This window comes from Bos javanicus, chromosome X (assembly GCF_032452875.1).
Source record: "Bos javanicus breed banteng chromosome X, ARS-OSU_banteng_1.0, whole genome shotgun sequence".
Taxonomy (NCBI): Eukaryota; Metazoa; Chordata; class Mammalia; order Artiodactyla; family Bovidae; genus Bos; species Bos javanicus.
This window is the reverse complement of record NC_083897.1, coordinates 52,540,282-52,562,525: the sequence shown is the minus strand read 5'-3', so window position 1 is coordinate 52,562,525 and position 22,244 is coordinate 52,540,282. Positions and strand designations below refer to the sequence as shown.

Below are 22,244 nucleotides of genomic sequence, written 5' to 3'. Positions count from 1 at the left end.
AAAGACACAGTATATACATGTATAAAATGTAATGCTACTCAGCCATTAAAAAAAGAATGAAATAATGCCATTTGCAGCAACAGGGATAAGCCTAGCTGAGTTCAGCCACTCAGTTGTGTGCAACTCTTTGCGACCCCATGAACCGCAGCATGCCAGGCCACCCTGTCCATCACCAACTCTTGGAGTTCACCCAAACCCATGTCCATCGAGTCGGTGATGCCATCCAGCCATCTCATCCTCTGTCATCCCCTTCTCCTCTTGCCCCCAATCCCTCCCAGCATCAGAGTCTTTTCCAATGAGTCAACTCTTCGCATGATGTGGCCAAAGTACTGGAGTTTCAACTTTAGCATCATTACTTTCAAAGTACACCCAGGACTGATATCCTTCAGAATGGACTGGTTGGATCTCCTTGCAGTCCAAGGGACTCTCAAGAGTCTTCTCCAACACCACAGTTCAAAAGCATCAATTCTTCGGCACTCAGCTTTCTTTCTAGTCCAACTCTCACACCCATACATGACCACTAGAAAAACCATAGCCTTGACTAGATGGACCTTTATTGGCAAAGTAATGTCTCTGCCTTTCAATATGCTGTCTAGGTTCGTCATAACTTTCCTTCCAAGGAGTAAGCGTCTTTTAATTTCATGGCTGCGATCACCATCTGCAGTGATTTTGGAGCCCAAAAAAATAAAGTCAGCCATTGTTTCCACTGTTTCCCCATCTACTTGCCATGAATTGATGGGACCAGATGCCATGATATTAGTTTTCTGAATGTTGAGTTTTAAGCCAACTTTTTCACTCTCCTCTTTCACTTCCATCAAGAGGCTCTTTAGTTCCTCTTCGCTTTCTGCCATAAGGGTGGTGTCATCTGCATATCTGAGGTTATTGATATTTCTCCCAGAAATCTTGATTCCAGCCTGTGCTTCCTCCAGCCCAGCATTTCTCATGATGTACTCTGCATATAAGTTAAATAAGCAGGGTGACAATATACAGCCTCGATGTACTCCTTTTCCTATTTGGAAACAGTTTGTTGTTCCATGTCCAGTTCTAACTGTTGCTTCCTGACCTGCATACAGGTTTCTCAAGAGGCAGATCAAGAGGTCTTGTATTCCCATATCTTTCAGAATTTTCCACAGTTTATTGTGATCCACACAGTCAAAGGCCTTGGCATAGTCAATAAAGCAGAAATAGATGTTTTTCTTGAACTCTCATGCTTTTTCCATGATCCATCAGATATTGGCAATTTGAACTCTGGTTCCTCTGCCTTTTCTAAAACCACATGAACATCTGAAAGTTCATGGTTCATGTATTGCTGAAGCCTGGCTTGGAGAATTTTGAGCATTATTTTACTAGCATGTGAGATGAGTGCAATTGTGCGGTAGTTTGAGCATTCTTTGGCACTGCCTTTCTTTGGATTGGAATGAAAACTGACCTTTTCCAGTCCTGTGGCCACTGCTGAGTTTTCCAAATTTGCTGGCATATTGAGTGCAGCACTTTCACAGTGTCACCTTTCAGGATTTGAAAGAGCTCAACTGGAATTCCATCACCTCCACTAGCTTTGTTCTTAGTGATGCTTCCTAAGGCCCATTTGACTTCACATTCCAGAATAAGCCTAGAGATTACCATATTAAGTCAGATGGAAAAAAGATAAATATCATATGCTATCACTTATATGCAGAATCTCAAAGAAATGATACAAACTAACTTATTTACAAAATAGACTTACAGATATAAAAACAAACTTATCTACGGGGAAGGATTGGGGGAGGGATACATTAGGAGTTTGGAATTAACTTATACACACTCCTATATATAAAATAGATAAGCAACAAGGATCTGCTATACAGTAGAAGGAACTATATTCAATATCTTATAATAACCTATAAAGGAAAAGAATATGATAAAGAATATATACGTATAACTGAATCAGTTTGCTGTATACCTGAAACTAACACAACATTGCAAATCAACTATACTTCAAAAAATAAAATAAAAATAGGGAATTCCCTGGCAGTCCAGTGGTTAGGACTTGGCGGTTTCACTGCAGAGGCCAGGGTTCAATCCTTGGTCAGGGAATTAAGATCCCATGAGCTGAGTGGCATGGACAGAAAATAAAAATTAAAAATATTTAAAGAAATAACACAGAAAAATTCCCTACATCTGAAAATACTAGCTTCCAGGTTAAAAAAGGCTACAAAGTGCCCACCACCATGAGTGAAAGAAGAGCCACATGGTCATGAAGTTTCAGGGATAAACAGATTTCCTAAAAGCTTCTAGACCAAAAAAGAGGGTAGAGATTATCTACAAAGAAATAGAACTTCAAGTGGCATTTAGATTTACACCACACTAGCAGTCAGATGACAATGAAACTGTGTCTTCAAATTTATAAAAGAAAATGATTCAAATATAGAATTTGAAATCTAGAAAAACTCTTAATCACATGTCAGGAAAGAATGAAGACATTTATAGACATGCAAAGACTCTTATTCCTGGGAATCCTTCCTCAGGAAGCTAATGGAGGTTGTATTCCAGCCAAATAAGGATGTAAACCAGAAAAAGACATAGAGGATCTCAGAAACAGGGGGAAGGACAGGAAGAGAACAGAAAAAGGAGTCCCAAGGTAACAGTCCAGCAGAAGCCCTCAGGAGCCTAGCATGGATTCTCCAGAAAAGAGCTCTTCAGGGAAAAAAACTAAACTCAAGTTTTTGACCATATGGATAATATTGATGAATGTTCAACAGAGCTCTTAGAGCACTCAGAAGAAACAAAAAGCAATAGGTTCATAGAAAACTAAGCCAATGAGAAAATGATGTAATTAATCAAGCCATGAAACCAAAAGTTTTAAAATTCATCACATTATATAAAACTAAGCAGCTATTTTTTTAAAAAAAACAAAGTACATTATTAAATGGAAAAAAAAACTGGGCATACACACTGAGGAAACCAGAATTGAAAGAGACACATGTACCCCAATGTTCATCACAGCACTGTTTACAATAGCTAGGACATCGAAGCAACCTAGATGTCCATCAGCAGAGGAATGGATAAGAAAGCTGTGGTATGTATACACAGTAGAATATTACAATATTACACAATGGAATCAGCTATTAAAAAGAATGCATTTGAATCAGTTCTAATGAGGTGGATGAAACTGGAGCCTATTATACAAAGTGAAGTAAGTCAGGAAGAAAAACACCAATACAGTATATTAATGCATATATATGGAATTTAGGAAGATGGTAACAATGACCCTATATGTGAGACAGCAAAAGAGACACAGATGTAAAGAACAGACTTTTGGACTCTGTGGGAGAAGGCCAGGGTGGAATGATTTGAGAGAATAGCATTGAGGCATGTATATTATCACATGTGAAACAGATCACCAGTCCAGGTTCAATGCATGGGACAGAGTTCTCAGGGCTGGTGCACTGGAATGACCCTGAGAGATGGGATGGGGAGGGAGGTGGGAGGGGGGTTCAGGATGGGGAACACATGTACATCCATGGCTGATTCATGTTGATGTATGGCAAAAACCACTACAATATTGTAAAGTAATTAGCCTCCAACTAAAATAAATAAATTAATTTTTTAAAAAGATACAGAACCATGTGCACATTAAGCTACCTTTTAGCTAAGAAAGGGGGAGATACAAATGTGTTTCCATTTTTCACAAATAAATAAAAGTGAATAATAATGTCACCCTTAGACGAAGGAAGCAAACTGGGTAGACGGGTCAGAGGTGAAAGCTAGAACTCTCTAAATACACCTTCATTTTGTAGATTTGACTTTGAAACCATGTAAATATCTTATAAAATTATTTTAAAAATTCAATCAAAAGGAAAAAGTAAAAAAAAAAAAAATCCATCCCTATAATTTGAAAGCAAGCAGAATGAGGGGAAAAAAAAAAACCAACCCATGTATCAAGTGTCAAGTTGGTGATGTAACTACAAAGAGATGAATTCCTTCACAATCACAATAATTTGACAAAAAGAACTGGACAGAGATCTCGAACTCTTTTCAGTAACCATTTGTTAGTAATATTAGTACGATTGTTCTGAAATTGTACATAAAGACTCGTATAGAATAAATAGGTACAGCTGACCCTTGAACAATATGGGTTTGAACTGCATAGGTCCACTTATAGGAGGATTTTTTTCACTAAACCTGTACTACAGGGACTATATGATGCATGGCTGATTGAATCCACAGATGAAGAATCACAGATAAGAGGTGGATTTTCAACTGCACTGGGGTTGGCACCCCTAACTGTGAACTTGTTCAAGGGTCAACTGTAATTATACTAATGTTGTCAGGACTAAAGTTTTTACTGTAAGAGACAGGAGATAAAAATATAAAATCAAAGGATTTAAGTAAAAACTCTGTAATTTTTAATTTGATTTGGGTATATCGCTATAAATACATGATATATTTTCTCTTTTAAAAAATATTTCCTAGCACTGTCCACTTACGAGGCTTTGAAATATGACCAACTTAGTATAAATAAGCACCCACTTAGCACCCTACCATTTCCCATTAAACGAGACAAGGATTCCTTGAAGAAATGGCTGATTTCAGCTCCTAAACAGAAAATGGACTAGGTGTGCTAGAAATATCTTACCATTCTAGAACTATCAGGGCCATCTAGGGTTCATAAGCAACCTAAAGAGGTTTCAATTGGCCAAAAATGGAATATTTTGAGTACCAAGAAAACTCTAGTTAGCTGTAGTAGATTAAAATACATCAAGTATGCTAAAAAAAAATTATGATTCATAATGGTACCAAAACAAACACATTTAACTGATCATCTTTTGAGGAAGGACAAAGAAACAAGGATTTATCCTGCCTTTCTTGTAAGAGTACCTTAGAGTAATCAAAGGATTGGTAGGGAAAAGTTATTTCTATAAGGATTTTTACTAATAAATGATAGATTTAGAATATCACTACACTGCAACCCCTTTCTGAAATAATGGATCTAGGCAATGATCACCAAAGACAGCTAAACCATTAGGTGAAAAGCTGACAGGGAACTTTTCAATGAGTGGATGAGACTGATGATACCTGAATCAACGGTTCAATCTTAACATCACCAAAAGACAGCCCATTAGACATTATGTATGAAAACATTCTTGCCAAAAATCAAACGTGATTCTGATAAACACTCTACATCTACCAGCTCATAGTAAATACAGGGGACAGAGGAAGAACACTCAATGATATCAAGAAGATTCAATCAGCAAAATCCAGAAAGTGAGAATCTCCACATGAAAACAAACCAGTTTCTTTAAAAAGTAAACTGCAGGGACAAAGAAATTAATAGGGAAAAGTACTTATAAATTAAGAGGCTAAAGAGACATGTTAATCAAATGCAATGTGTATACCTTGAATCTTGCTTGAATCTTGGTTTGAACAAACCAACTATAACAATCAAGTTTTTTGAGATAAGAAAGAAAGTGAAGTCACTCAGTTGTGTCCAACTCTTTGCAACCCCATAGACTATAGCCTGCCAGGCTCCTCCATCCATGGGATTTTCTAGGCAAGAATACTGGAGTGCGTTGCCATTTCCTTCTCCGGGGGATTTTCCTGACCCAGGGATCAAACCCAGGTCTCCCACACTGCAGGTAGACTCTGTACCATCTGAGCCACCAGGGAAGCCCCTTTTATGAGATAATATAGTGCCAAATCTGAACATTTACTAGGTATTTGATGATATTAAGGGATAAATGCTTATTTTCAGGTGTGACAAGAGTATGAAATTATGTTTAAAAATTTAAGTCCTTTCTGTTAAAACTCAAGCTGCAGTATTAGCATATTATATAATACAATGCCTAGAATTTGCCTCAATCAAATCCAAAGGGGTTAGTGGAAAGTGGGTGAGAGGACAGCGAAAACAAGTTGGGCCACGTGTTGATAGTTATTGAAGCTTGGTAATGGGTATATGTGGTTTATTATATCATTCTATACTTTAATATGTTTGTAACTTTCCATAATACAAAATGAAAGAAAAAATAGTACATACAATAAAGGAAACAAAATCTTAATACATCTATTTGGCACAGGAGTGAATATTTATAGAATCCTAACAATATAGGGGCTTCCCAGGTGGCTCAGTGGGTAAAGAATCTGCAATTCTGGAGACACAGCTTCAATCCCCAGATGGGGAAGATCCCCTGGAGGAGGGCATGGCAACCCACTCCAGTATTCTTCCCTGGAGAATCCCATGGACAGAGGAGCCTGGCCGGCTACAGTCCATAGGTCGCAAAGAGTCTAACAAGACTGGAACGACTAAGAACGCATACATGCATAACAAACAGACCCTAAATAATAGTGAGACCAATTTAGAAGCTATTGTAGCAGTCTGAGAGAAGATGGAAGCTTGGAATGGAGTGGTAGTAATAATAATAGTGATAATGGTGGTGGAAATAGAAAGAAGAGGGTGGAGTCATGATATTTTTAGAAAGAAAAACTGAACCCAGTAAATAAATAAGAACAAAACCAAAAACAAAATAAGAACAAAACTCCCCCATCACTGCCCCACAGCACCAAAAAAAAAAAAAAAGGAAAGGAAAACTGAAAGGACTTGGAGATAATTAGATGCAGCTGAGGAAGAAGTGGGATTAAGACAGAGGAATCTAGGGAAATTCCCTACTGGCCTAGTGGTTAGGGCTCTGCACTTCCACTGCAGGGAGCATGGGTTTGATCCTTAGCTGGGGAACTAAGATCCTGGAAGCTGCATGGCCCAGCCATAAAAAAGAGAAGTCAAAGATGATGTACGTTTCTAGTACATGTTGCTACCATTTACTAAGGTGAGGAAAAAAAGGGCACACTTGGAAAGAGAAGAGGATATATTTAGTTTAGGGCAATGGTTCTCAACCAGAAGTGATTGTACTGCACAAAATATATCTGGAAACATTTTTGGTTGTCACAACGGATTGATGGTCCCTAAGGGCAGAGGCCAGGGATGCTGGTAAACATCTTACAGCACACCTAACAGCCCCAAACAATAAGTAATTATTCAATTCAAAATGTAAATAGTGTAGAGGTTGAGAAATCTTAATGTGGGCCAATGCTGACTTGAAGAGCTCCGCAGGACAATGCTCAAGACGGAGCTGGAATGAAAATGTAAGTTTAGGAGTTGTCAATTTATAGGTGGTCATTCCAATCATCCATCCATCTAGTTAAAGCTATGGTTTTTCCAGTAGTCATGTATGGATGTGAGAGTTGGACTATAAAGAAAACTAAGCACTGAAGAATTGATGCTTTTGAACTGTGGTGTTAGAGAAGACTCTTGAGAGTCCCTTGGACTGCAAGGAGATCCAACCAGTCCATCCTAAAGGAAATCAGTCCTGAATGTTCATTGGAAGGACTGATGCTGAAGCTGAAACTCCAGTACTTTGGCCACCTGATGTGAAGAACTGACTCATTTGAAAAGACCTCGATGCACGGAAAGATTGAAGGCAGGAGGAGAAGGGAATGAGAGAGGATGAGATGGTTGGATGGCATCACTGACTCAATGGACATAAGTTTGAGTAAAATCTGGGAGTTGGTGATGGACAGGGAAGCCTGGTGTGCTGCAGTCCATGGAGTCGCAAAGAGTTGGACACGACAGAGTGACTGAACTGACTGACTGATTCCAATCATCAGCTATAGGGGTGTTCAGTCTCCCATGAATATATTCAAAAACAAGGCCAAGGGCAGAGTCCTGGAGGATACTAACACTTACCATGGGACAGAAAATGAGAAAAAGATCCCATAAGAAAGACTAAGAGATTTTGGCCAGAGAAACAGGAGGAAACCCATCAGAGAATGGTATCATAGAAACCAAACAAAAACAGTGTTCCCAAGGAGGAAAATAACAATAAGAAGTGGTGCCAAAGGCAGAGAAAAGTTGAATAAGTTAGGGGCAGAAAGTTTCCATTAAATTTGGCAAAACAGAGGTCATTGGTAACTTTGGAAAGATTGATTTCTAGGGATTATTGGGGGCAGAAGCAAGAACCATCAGATTTTTTTTAAAAAAGATGAAAAATACTGAACATGCTTATGAACTGAAAGAAAAGAGCTTACATAGGTGGGGAAAAAGAGGTAAAGATATAGGAGAAAGAGGGAATGTAATGAAGGAGCAAGGATCCTGGGGAGAGAGATGAGTCCAAGATGGTGTTTCAAGAAGAACAACCTTGGACAGGGAGAACTGAGAGCATTTCACTGAGATAGGAGGAAAAAGCGGGGTAAGGTTTCAGCAAAATTGGTAGATGGTAGGGGAAGTAGCTAAGAGAGTTCTCATCTGGTGGTCTTAATTTTCCAGTGAAGAACCAGGCACAGCCATCTGTCAAAAGCAAGGGTAAACGTGATGGGATAGGAAATTCAAGGAGAGGTAAGAATTTAGAATAGTCACTGAATACAATGGGAGAAGATGCTGATAAGGGTCATGTAGGAAGATTTCTGGAAAATGATCCTATGATGAGAGCTATGTCCTGGCCAGGAAATCTTTGAGGCCAAGATGTGTCCTATCAGAAGGAACCACCAAGTCTCATAAAGCTGATGGATACTAGTAAGTATAAATAGGGAACAAGTATCTCAGTTGGGAGTCTTGTTTAGTCCTCATAAGTAAGGCTTTTCCCTTTTTAAGTTCCAGGAAGGCAGGTACCATGTTTGAGTCACCCCTGGATCCCCAGCACGTACCACAGTGCCTGACCCATAGTAGGTACTCAGTAAATAATGGGTACATGAAACAGAAGGATGTAAAAATGTCATGATGTAGATGTCTTATGCCCACTCCCACATTTCTCATCATATTTTTCAACCTTGTTCTGCTGAAAACACTAGCCTTCCCACTATTTCAGACACACGCTACTTGCTATCCTGTCCTCATCAGTACCTCTCTGTTCTAAATTTTCCCCCTATTAAATTGTTTGGACATTTGACATTTGCAATAATGGATGCAGTTCTCTCTCCTCCTCTCCATCCTCTCTGAAATGAAACACTAGCAATGTTCTCTCTGACGTTAAGAGGTACACTTTCAGAACAGAACCCCTCCTCCCCTGCAGCACTAGATGTGGCTCTATTATTAAAATGTCAGGGTTGCTGTAGTTAGACTGCAATGCCCGGGGTCATCTTCAACCAGCCTTTCTTTGTTCCTTATTACCTGTGCCACTTGATTGTGTTTCTTGGGGACGTTTTTCCGATGGTTAGACCGTACACAGACTACATCCCTGTCTATGGAAAGAAAAAGAATTTGATTTACACAGTTTCTTCCTAAAAGATAATTTAGAAGAAAATGTCTGGCAACTCAAATCCTCTCCTCCACAGAGGCATATGCAGATGTGAAGAAGCAAAGTACCTAATTCATGCTCAAGGCCATTTTTCAGAGGAAAAACCTGCTTCCTGGTCTAGCCATTAAAACACCTATTCTTAACAGAGCTAGTTCTCAATATTTTCTCTCCTGCCACAAATGCATGATATGACAAGGTATGCTTTCTGTTCAGATTTTAAGAGGGAAATAAAATGTAATGGGTTTTGCTTTTCTGTTAGTGAATAACAGAACACTGACGTCATATACTCATTTAATTCAGTACACGGGGAAAAAAAGAAACCCAAGTGCCTGCCCTAATGAACTGTAGTCTAAGGCATATGGATATTAAACAGTGTGACTAATATAAAAACATGGTTTTTCAAGTGAATTTATTGAAAATGGGCAAATGGAAAGTTCAGGAATGGAATCTGGGAATGGATACTAGAATTAAGTCTCAGAAATATGACACTGTGATTTCCCTCACAGAACTCACCTTCCCTATCAATTCTTTTAAGGTAGATTTATCACAGAAAGCTCTGATTTTCAGGGATTTAGGGATGTGAAATAGAAAGGGCATCTCTCTAATAAGCAGGAGACCGCTGTTAGTACAGAAAGCAACATAAAATGAAGACAATAATGACGACAATGATGACAACAGTGATGATAATGAGAGAGCAACAGTACCAGCATTAACACTGATGAAATGCTTACTAGGTCTCAGGCATATGGTTTTTAGAGGAAGAAAGCTGGGGGTGGAGGTTGATTGCTAGCACTATAATAGAATGATTACCCACCAAAAAGTATCCTCAATTAACCTTGGTTTTTTATGTCTTTTTTAACTGAAGTATAGTTGATTTACAATTTTGTGTTATTTTCACATATACAGCACATGTATACACATATACACACATACATATATATGTTCTTTTTCAGATTCTTTTCCTTTACAGGTTATTACAGAATATTCAGTAGAGTTTAATATATAGCACAAGGACCTGTGCTACACATTAGGTCCTTGTTAGTTATCTGTTTTATATATAGTAGTGTGTCTATGTTAATCCCAAACTCCTAATTTATCCTTTCCCCTCACTTTCCCCTTTGGTAATCACAAATTTGTTTTGTGTTTGTGGGTCTATTTCCGATTTGCAAATAAGTTCATTTGTATTATTTTTTTTAGATTCCACATATAAGCAATATAATATATTTTTCTTTATCTGTCTAGCTTATGCCACTTAGGAAGCATCACTACAAACAAAGCTAGTGGAGGTGATGGAATTCCAGTTGAGCTCTTTCAAATCCTGAAAGATGATGCTGTAAAAGTGCAGCACTCAATATGCCAACAAATTTGGAAAACTCAGCAGTGGGCACAGGACTGGAAAAGGTCACGTTTCATTCCAATCCCAAAGAAAGCCAATGCCAAAGAATGCTCAAACTACCACACAATTGCACTCATCTCACACGCTAGTAAAGTAATGCTTAAAATTCTCCAAACCAGGCTTCAGCAATACATGAACCATGAACTTCCAGATGTTCAAGCTGGTTTTAGAAAAGGCAGAGGAACCAGAGATCAAATTGCCAACATCCGCTGGATCATCAAAAAAGCAAGAGAGTTCCAGAAAAACATCTATTTCTGCTTTATTGACTATGCCAAAGCCTTTGACTGTGTGAATCACAATTAACTGTGGAAAATTCTGAAGGAGATGGGAATACCAGACCACCTGACCTGCCTCTTGAGAAACCTGTATGCAGGTTAGGAAGCAACAGTTAGACCTGGACATGGAACAACAAACTGGTTCCAAGTAGGGAAAGGAGTACGTCAAGGCCGTATATTGTCACCCTGCTTATTTAACTTATATGCAGAGTACATCATGAGAAACGCTGGACTGGAAGAAGCACAAGGTGGAATCAAGATTGCCGGGAGAAATATCAATAACCTCAGATATGCAGATGACACCACCCTGATGGCAGAAAGTAAAGAACTAAAGAGCCTCTTGATGGAAGTGAAAGATCAGAGTGAAAAAGTTGGCTTAAAGTTCAACATTCAGAAAACTAAGATCATGGCATCTGGTCCCATCACTTCATGACAAATAGATGGGGAAACAATGGAAACAATAGCTGACTTTATTTTTCTGGGCTCCAAAATCACTGCAGATGGTGACTGCAGGCATGAAATTAAAAGACGCTTGCTCCTTGCAAGGAAAGTTATGACCATCCTAGACAGCATATTGAAAAGCAGAGACATTATTTTGGCAACAAAGGTCCATCTAGTCAAGGCTATGGTTTTTCCTGTGGTCATGTATGGATGTGAGAGTTGGATTATAAAGAAAGCTGAGTGCCAAAGAATTGATGCTTTTGAACTGTGGTGTTGGAGAAGACTCTTGAGAGTCCCTTGGACTGCAAGGAGATCCAACCAGTCCATCCTAAAGGAGATCAGTCCTGGGTGTTCACTGGAAGGACTGATGTTGAAGCTGAAACTTCAATATTTTGGCCACCTGATGCGAAGAGCTGACTCATTTGAAAAGACCTTGATGCTGGGAAAGATTGAAGGCAGAAGGAGAAGGGGACGACAGAGGATGAGATGGTTGGATGGCATCACCGACTCAATAGACATGGGTTTGGGTAGACTCCAGAAGTTCGTGATGGACAGGGAGGCCTGGCATGATGCAGCTCATGAGATCACAAAGAATCAGACTCGACTAAGCGACTGATCTGAACTGAACTATATCACTTAATACGATAATCTCTAGGTCCATCCACGTTGCTGCAAATGGCATTATTTCATTATTTTTGTGGCTGAGTAAGATTCCATTGTGTATCTATACACACCACATCTCCAATTAACCTTGTGATCATGCTCTAAATCAAAGGCTTCCAATTCAACCTTCTCCTTTGGGCTTCCCTGGTGGCTCAGATGGTAAAGAATCTGCCTGCAATGCAGGAGACCCAGGTTCGATCCCTGGGTTGGGAAGATCCCTAGAGAAGGGAATGGCAATCCACTCCAGTATTCTTGCCTGGAGAATTCCATGGACAGAGGAGCCTGGTGGGGCTACAGTCCATGGGGCATCAAAGGCTTCAAATTCAACCATCTCCTTTAAATCCACCATATTTCCCACTCCTCTCCACTCCCACAGACACTGTTCTCTGCAATCTCCCCTTTCCTTTCAGTGTTTGGTTTGTTATTTCTACTAGGCACATGCTTCAGCTGACCTCTCCAAGTTCCCAGGTAGTACCCCACAGTCTTTGGATTGCCACCTGGACCTCGGTTCACAGAGAAGGTGGACTTATTTCAGTAGCCATCAATGACAGGCTGGAGAAGGCAGAAGGACAGGATAGGGACAACAGGTAAATTAAAACCAAGCAGGACAAAATACAAAGAATGAAAGAGTGTTCTCTGGATGAGAAAAAAATAAAAGATGCTTGATTAGGAGATACGACTACATGAAAGTCCATGGCTGAGAAGATAAAAGCACTCCATAGGCACTGTATAGAAGAAAAAGAGATCCAATCTTTCCATAAAGCAGGAGCTGAAAACCTTTTTCAATAAAGGAAGTGTGCATGTGTGCTTAGTTTTGTCTAACTTTCTGTGACCCCCTGGCCATAGCCCTCCAGGCTCCTCTGCCCATGGAATTTTTCAGGCAAGAATACTGGAGTGGTTTGCCATTCCCTTCTCCAGGGGATCTTCCCAACCCAGGGATCAAACCCATGTCTCTGGCGTCTCCTGCATTGGAAGGCAGATTCTTTACCACTGAGCCATCTGGGAAGCCAAATAAAGGGCCAAATAGTAAATAATTTTAGGCTTTTCAGGCTGTGTGGTCCCTATCCCAACTATTTGACTCTGCCATGGCAGTGCCAAAGTAGCCACAGATAATCTATAAACAAGTGAGCTCAGCTGTGTTCCAATAAAACTTTATTTACAAAGTCAAGCAGCAGAGCAGATGTGGCTTTTGGGCCATAGTTTGTCAACCTCTGCCACAAAGTAAATTCTGCCTCTCTGCAGCCTCATTATAAGTTTTCCAAAGTCTGAGATCTTTCTAAGGAGGTAGCAGTGTGTAATTGTTGAAAAAGTGGCTTTGCATCAGATTGACCTAAGTATAAACCTTAGATCTGGCACTTTCTAGATGTGTGTCCTTCAGCAAATTATTTAATCTCTTGGGTTTCCCTGGTGCTGCAGTGGTTAAGAATCTACCTGCCAATGCAGGGAACATGGGTTTGATCCCTGGTCCAGGAAGATTCCACATGGCATGGAGCAACTAAGCCCATGCACCACAACTACTGAAGCCTGCATGCCCTAGTGCCCATGCTCTGCCAACAAGAGAAGCCACCACAATGAGAAACCCACACAACACAACTAAAGAATAGTCCCCTGCTTGTTGCAACCAGAGAAAGCCTGTGTGCAGCAACAAAAACCCAGTGCAGCCAAAAAGTAAAAATTTAAAATAGACAAAAATAATAAAATCACTGAGCCTCAAGTATTCATCTGTAAAATGATAGTGTCTACCCTCAGTGTGACTGGAAACAGTAAAACAAGACAATGATGCATGTTACTCACTTAGCATAGAGCCTGGTCCCCAGCAAGTGCCCAGTTAAGTATTGGCTGATATTATTAGCTATTAAGGAGACTTAGTAGATAAAGGATAGGGAAATATGGACTTACAGAAGGTATAATAGGATGGAGAAAACAGCAGAGCCCCTTGGATCTGGGTCCAGTTGTTGTCATATTGACTCCATTTAGCCCTTGGAGGTAAAATTCTAATCTCTCTAAAATTTTCTTCTGAGCTTCAAATTTCATCTGCAAAAGAACATAAGCAATGAAACAACTTCAGCAGTATCAACTCAAAGAACAGAAAACAAACAGGATGAGAGAAAGTAGTTCCATGAGTCCTTGGGTCATGGTCTCAGCAGATAAGGAACTCAGAATGATGGGACAGCCACAGATCTAACATGGTATTGGGAAAAGTTTAAGTGAGCTCTTGTGTAAACTCATCGTTCTATCTGACCTTTCAGACTGAACATTTCAGCTATATGTTAGTGCTGTCCAGTAGACCTGCTGTGATAATGGAAATGTTCTCTATTGGTGTTATGTTCTCTATAATATGGCAGCCTACACTAGCTACAGGTGGCTACTGAGCCCTTGAAAAGTGACTTATGCAACTGAGGAACTGAATTTTTCATCTTATTTCATTTTAATAGCAGTTGGCTCTGCTATCATGTATGACAAGCATTCTTACTCCATACTATGCACAATACTCCAAACAAATCACAGGGCTCATGGGAAAATGGGGTTGCACACTCACATTCCAAATCTTTATCAGTTACACTCACAGAAAATGTAGGAAACTAATAAAAACAACACAGTTTTCTGCATGTTAAATGGTTAAGCAATGTATAAATGGGATGGCACATTACCACAAAGACCTGAAACTTGCTTGTGGAAGTGGCTGTCCACTTGTGAGACATGAGATGGTGAAAAGAGGGTTATGTGGGCGGAACAGAAAGTTCTCACAGCAGATGTGAATGGGTGTGGCTCATAACCTCTCAGTGAACTGAGGAAGCCAGGAGATGTATGATATGTGTACACGTGTTCATTTTATGAATTCATACCCAGCTCAGTTCAGCTAGGTATGGATACCCTTTTATCTTGCGTTTCTTATGGATGAAGTCATTCCTAAGCAAACATGAAATCTGCATTATGTTCAAATTGTTCCCTAAGACCTCAATCTGTTGGAACAAATTTTCATTTTCAAAACAAGCATTAGAGCAGAATTGACTGTATTTAAATTTAAATAGCCACATGTAGCTAGTGGCTACCGTGTTGGAAAGTACAGCTATATATGAAGCAAGAATAGTTGCTACACACATACACAGAGCTATAAGTACCACACACAAAAAAAATCAAGGAAGAAAGGAAACAGGCATTTGGATATAAGGCTCTAGTGTTTGGAAGACGTAACTGGCCTAAAGTGAAAATTTCAGATTCATTAGCATATTGCTTTTTTAAGGACCTGTTGGGGCATCTGGGTAGAGCTGTCCAGCCAAGCTTCCTACAAGTCTAGTACCTGATGGGATGGAGTAGTGAAGACTTGCGCTGGGTCCCTACCTTGAGCTGTTCTTCATAGCTCAGCCTCCAGAGTGGCATCACAACATCAGCCAGCCTTGAATAAAATAAACCAGGTACCTAATTCATTATCTAAATATGTACTGAGCCTCTTACTCCACAAAAGTACCTCCTGCCGCCATTTGCTCCGGCATTTTACTTGTCATTCAGAAGACCTAACTCTCAGGCCCCCGGGGAGATAAGAGTCTGGGAGGAGAGCCCATTTTGGTGCTATCTGCTTAACAAAGCTGAACAGATGGGCAAACCTAATATAAGAAAAATCCAGATTTATCAGGAGGTAATTAATCATATTACAAAAAGGCTTCACTGTTGGGTTCCTTTAAATAGCTCACCTCCCTAACGCTTTTAAAATATAATTTGATTTAGAAAATACAGTTGTTGCATAAAATGAGGTATATTTGTATTTGCATGACTGCAGTGGGACTATTCATTTCTAATCCATCTCATCTCCAAGTCCCTTGTTTTCAGCAGACCTATCCTGGACCTTTTTAGACAGAGGATTGCAGTTTAATATCCCCTTTCTGCCAAAAACACACGTAAAGGCAAGAAGAGTATTTTCTGCAATCCCAAAGCATTTCTGCCAGTATTCCTTAGATGTTTTCAGTTTGTCCTGGGTATCCTACCTGAGGTGCCCTCTGAATCCTTGCAACACCACATTGCACATCAAGCCTACAGAATTTCAACAGGCCCAGAGATTCAGACTTGTTAAGGGGAAGGGCCTTACCTTTCCTGCCAGGAATCATCTAGTGGCCCAAGATGTCTTGGTTTCTTCTGACTTTCCTGTCCTCTTTGATGCTTCTTGGCTATCACCTGGGTGAAGTTTTCCTTCCATGCTGATCCCAGAAAGAGCTGTGACCAACCTGGAGGTTTTCTGGCATACCAGGGGAACAGCCCCAGTTTAGAGAAGAGACCCATTCTGGAGAGGAAGCATCTTAGGCTGTGCACTGGGACTCTTAATACCTGACAACCACAGAAACACTGAAATTCACCAGCAGGAAAGGTGGACAAACAGAAGTTGGGAAACAGAGGCACAACGTCAGAAGTCCTTCATTCATTTAGAAACTTTACCCAGCACCTAGCACAGTGCCTGGCACAGAGTCACTGCTTGGCTGAACTCAGTTACTGCACTCCAGGCACTGGCTATGGCTCCCAATATAAAAAGATGAGGAAAAAATATTATCTGTCCTCCAGAAAAGGGTTCAACTCTCGGGATACACTTTTGTGGCCAGTCCCTCTCCATTCTACCCTCCTACTAAACAACCCATCAATCAACTAATATTTAGTAAGTAGTGACTATGTGCCAGGCACTGTGCCACACTAGATACCAGAGGGGTTACAAAGGTCATAATCTATTGAGTAATTTAGGAGATCAAGCATGGACACAGGAAAAGATGAAATAACACCCTATGCCTGGTTCCTGATGAGTGCTCAGGAAAGGTTTCTCACAGTAAGCAGACCATGCACTAGGTCTTAAAAGATGGCAGGGAGGTCAATCAGGTATTTGGAGGACAGTGGCTCGATCAGTCTGGCTAAAATGGTAGTTCATTTTAGGGAACAGAGGAAATCAGGTTGAAAAGTTCCACCAAAGGGTTATCTGGAAGATAAGTGAAAGCGAAGTCGCTCAGTCGTGTCTGTCTGACTCTTTGTGACCCCATGGACTGCAGCCTACCAGGCTCCTCCGTCCATGGGATGCTCCAGGCAAGAATACTGGAGTGGGTTGCCATTGCCTTCTCCAGGGGATCTTCCCAACCCAGGGATCGAACCCAGGTCTCCCACATTGCAGGCAGATGCTTTAACCTCTGAGCCACCAGGGAAGCCCTGGAAGAACTTTAATGCCTGAGTAAAATGTGGACTTTATTGTGAAGCCGACTGTGAGCTGATGGAGCCTTTACATAGAAAAATTAAGATGAAACTCGGAGGTTAATAAAAAGCAAAGTCGTGTTTGAGGCACGTGTTTGAAATGACAGGGAAACATCCAAGCGGAAACATCTAACAAGTAAGTAGAGAAGCAGTACAATTCAGGAGAGAAGTCAGGGTGAGAGATTTGGCCAAGTGTCTACAAGATTAAAAAAGAGCTTTTAGCAAAGAGAAGAGCAAAATGACAAAACCTGGGAGAAAGGCAATATTTGGAAAGCAAGATGAGATGCTGTTGACCCAGTTGAATCAGGGGATTACAGAGCTTGGTGGCCAAAGGAGATGACTTTTGGCAAGAGCACTGACCCATTCAGTAAGTCTGAGTCCAAAGAAAAATAGGAAATAAGGCAATGGGAAATGGTAGGCAGTAGGGAAAAAAGAAAGTTTGAGACCTTAGGCGTGCAAACCCTAGAGTCAGGAAGACCTGGGCAATTCCCTGGCTCCACCACCTACTAGCTAGGTGGCCTTTGGCAGGTTAATCATTCTTTCTGATCCTCCTCTTTTTCATCTGCAAAATGCAAATAATAACAGCATCTACCTTATAGAGTAGCTGCAAAGGTTAATAAAGGATAATTAATAAAAAGCATTTAACAGAACATTAAATAGAGATGATGTTTGTAAAGCTCAGAACACAGTGTCCAGTGCCTGGGAAAAACTCAGTACATGTTAATTACAACTGTCATAAGGTTTAAACACAGTATTGGACTGAGTGGGGGTGGCAATATTAACAGAAGGGAGCAGAGGGGGAAAGAATAGTGGGAGTAACTATGAATCAAAAACTGGAAGAGTTAGAACAGGTGAACGACCTCACTTTGGAAAGAGGAAGTAATCCCTTTTTCCCAACACAAGACTCTGTTTTGTTGCCTATTTACCTAATGGTGCATGATCATTGATGTGTAACTTTTTTAAACACCCAGGACACGTGAATGGACTCAGACACCTCACTGATCTGTCATGAAATAACTTTTTTGCCCTTGCCCTCTACCTTGGATTTCATGTTAAGTCATACTTTAATTCAGAATGAAATATATTTAAAGTTTAATTATGGAATTGGTTTATTAACAAAGATTCTTCCATGGCTCTCTGTATTACCACAAAATTAGTATGCATGATCACTAGGTAATTTAAAGGATGCTGACAGGCATGCTGTAATATTTAGCCATATAACATTTTGTATGTTTACAAAGTACTAAAGAAGGTAACTGTCATAACATGGAAGCATTCGGGGGGGCGGGGGAGTTAAATTTCTAACAGGATGAATGTAAGTTGGCCCAGAGTTCAGGTGTTAATATCAGTTCAGTTCAGTCCCTCAGTTGTGTCTGACTCTTTGTGACCCCATGGACTGCAGCACGCCAGGCCTCCCTGTCAATCACCAACTCCCTGAGTTTACTCAAACTCATGCCCTTTGAGTTGGTGATGCCATCCAACCATCTCATCCTCTGTCGTCCCCTTCTCCTCCTGCCCTCAATCTTTCCCAACATCAGGGTCTTTTCGAATGAGTCATTTCTTCACATCAGGTGGCCAAAGTATTGGAGTTTCAGCTTTAGCATCAGTCCTTCCAATGAACATTCAGGACTGATTTCCTTTAGGATGGACTGGTTGGATCTCCTTGCAGTCCAAGGGACTCTTCTAGAGTCTTCTCTAACACCACAGTTTAAAAGCATCAATTCTTCGGTGCTCAGCTTTCTTTATAGTCCAATTTTCACATCCACACATGACCACTGGGAAAACCATAGCTTTGGAACGGACCTTTGTTAGCAAAGTAATGTCTCTGCATTTTAATATGCTCTCTAGTTTGCTCCTAACTTTGCTTCCAAGGAGCAAGCATCTTTTAATTTCATGGCTGCAGCCACCATCTGGAGTAATTTTGGAGTCCCAAAAATAAAGTCTGTCACTGTTTCCATTCTTTCCCCATGTATTTGCCATGAAGTGATGGGACCAGATGCCATGATCTTAGTTTCTGAATGTTGAGTTTTAAGCCAGCTTTTTCACTCTCCTCTTTCACTTCCATCAAGAGGCTCTTTAGTTCTTCTTCATTTTCTGCCATAAGGTTGGTGTCATTTGCATATGAGGTTGTTGACATTTCTCCCAGCAATATTGATTCCAGCTTGTGCTTCCTCCAGCCCAGCGTTTCTCATGATGTATTCTGTATAGAAGTTAAATAAGCAGGGTGACAATATATAGCCTTGACATACTCCTTTCCCTACTTGGAACCAGTCTGTTGCTCCATGTCCAGTTCTAACTGTTGCTTCTTGACCTGTATACAGATTTCTCAAGAGGCAGGTAAGGTGCTCTGATATTCCCATCACTTGAAGAATTTTCCACAGTTTGTTGTGATCTACACAGTCAAAGGCTTTGGTGTAATCAATAAAGCAGAAGTAGATGTTTTCCTGGAACTCTCTTGCTTTTACGATGATCCAGTGGATGTTGGCAATTTGGTCTCTGGTTCCTCTGCCTTTTCTAAGACCACCTTGAACATCTGGAGGTTCATGGTTCACGTACTATTGAAGCCTGGCTTGGAGAATTTTGAGCATTACTTTACTAGTGTGTGAGATGAGTGCAGTTGTGCGGTAGTTTGAGCATTCTTTGACATTGGCTTTCTTTGGGACTGGAATGAAAACTGACCTTTTCCAATCCTGTGGCCACTGCTGAGTTTTCCAAATTTGCTGGCATATTGAGTGCAGCACTTTCACAGCATCATCTTTCAGGATTTGAAATAGCTCCACTGGAATTCCATCACCTCCACTAGCCTTGTTCGTCGTGAGGCTTCCTAAGGCCCACTTGACTTCACATTCCAGGATGTCTGGCTCTAGGTGAGTGATCACACCATTGTGATTATCTGGGTCATTAAGACCTTTTTTATGCAGTTCTTTTGTTTATTCTTGCCACCTCTTCTTAATATCTTCTGCTTCTCTTAGGTCCATACCATTTCTGTCCTTTATTGAGCCCATCTTTGCATGAAATGTTCCCTTGGTATCTCTAGTTTTCTTGAAGAGATTGCTAGCCTTTCCCATTCTGTTATTTTCCTCTATTTCTTTGCATTGATCACTGAGGAAGGCTTTCTTATCTCTCCTTGCTATTCTTTGGAACTCTGCATTCAAATGGGTATCTCTTTCCTTTTCTCCACTGCCTTTCACGTCTCTTTTCACAGCTATTTGTAAGGCCTCCTCAGACAACCAGTTTGCCTTTTTGCATTTCTTTTTCTTGGGGATGGTCTTGATCCCTGCCTCCTGTACAATGTCATGAACCTCCATCCATAGGTCTTCAGGCACTCTGTCTATCAGATCTAATCCCTTGAACCTATTTCTCACTTCCACTGTATAATCACTTCCACTGTACAATGACCTGATTTGATTTAGGTCATACCTGAATGGTCTAGTGGTTTTCCCTACTTTCTTTAACTTAAGAAAGAAATTTAAGTCTGAATTTGGCAATAAGGAGTTCACAATCTGAGCCACAGTCAGCTCCCGGTCTTGTTTTTGCTGACTGTATAGAGCTTCTCCATCTTTGGGTGCAAAGAATATAATCAATCTGATTTCAGTATTGACCATCTGGTGATGGCCATGTGTAGAGTCTTCTCTTGTGTTGTTGGAAGAGGGTGTTTGCTATGACCAGTGTGTTCTCTTGGCAAAATTCTATTAGCCTTTGCCCTGCTTCATTCTGTACTCCAAGCCCAAATTTGCCTGTTACTCCAGGTATTTCTTGACTTTCTATTTTTTCATTCCAGTCCCCTGTAATGAAAAGGACATCTTTTTGGGTGTTCATTCTAGAAGGTCTTGTAGGTCTTCATAGAACCATTCAACTTCAGCTTCTTCAGCATTATTAGTTAGGGCACAGACTTGGATTACTGTGATACTGAGTGGTTTTCCTTGGAAATGAACATACTTCAACCAATTCCCAGAAAAGGGCATGTGATTAAGAACATGGGCTGTGGGCTCATGTTCAAACCCTAGCTCTGCTTCTTACTAGCTCTATGACTTTGGGCAGGTTACTTAAGTGCTATGAAGCTCAGTGTCCCCATCTATAAAACGAGAACTGGTAACACCTACCTTTCAGGGTTGTGGTAAGAATTCATTTCAGTTCAGTTCAGTTCAGTTGCTCAGTCGTGTCCGACTCTTTGCAACCCCATGAATTGCAGCACGCCAGGCCTCCCTGCCCATTACCAACTCCCGGAGTTCACCCAAACTCATGTCCATCAAGTCGGTGATGCCATCCAGCCATCTCATTCAAAGAATTGATGCTTTTGAACTGTGGTGTTGGAGAAGACTCTTGAGAGTCCCTTGGACTGCAAGGAGATCCAACCAGTCCATTCTAAAGGAGATCAGTCCTGGGTGGTAAGAATTAAATGACCTCATATATTGAAAGCACTCAGGACTGGGCCTAACACAGCAGGTGTTCAACATCTATCACCATACTGCCTCAGGCTCTGATTCAAAGTGTGTCACTTGACTTCTTTGTGCCTCTATGTGTCCAACCTGCAAACCTGGCAAGATGTAACAATGCATGTGAGTGCTGTGAGGGTAAAAACTATTATTGTTGTTGTTTAGTTACTAAGTCGGGTCCAACTTTTTGCAACCCCATGAACTGTAGCCCGCCGGGCTCCTCTGTCCAAGGGATTTCTCAAGCAAGAATACTGGACTGGGTAGCCATTCCCTTCTCCAGGGAGCTTCCCGATGCAGGGATCAAATGTGGGTCTCCTGTATTGCACGCAGATTCTTTACTGACTGAGCCACATGGAAAGCTCAAAAACAATTATGTGGAAACTTAAAAAAAAGCACACAGGGACTTCCCTGGTGGTTTAGGGCTTAAGAATCAGCCTTCCACTGTAGGGGACATGGGTGCAATCCCTGGTCGGGGAACTAAGATCCCACATGCCTCAGAGTAACTAAGCCGGCACAGAACAACTACAGAGCCTGCGTGCTCCAACTACTA

The 22,244-nt window shown here is 40.8% G+C and overlaps 1 protein-coding gene across 1 annotated transcript in view; it reads right to left on the bottom strand.

The window, feature by feature from the left end:
• The window catches only part of TRMT2B (tRNA methyltransferase 2 homolog B), a 69,638-nt gene that overhangs the window by 27,889 nt on the left and 19,505 nt on the right, over nt 1-22,244 (bottom strand). Inside the window, 5 exon segments of the mRNA XM_061408762.1 lie at nt 9,134-9,207; nt 12,491-12,590; nt 13,938-14,072; nt 15,381-15,435; nt 16,123-16,358. Of these exon segments, the coding sequence (XP_061264746.1) occupies nt 9,134-9,207; nt 12,491-12,590; nt 13,938-14,072; nt 15,381-15,435; nt 16,123-16,358 (600 nt within the window).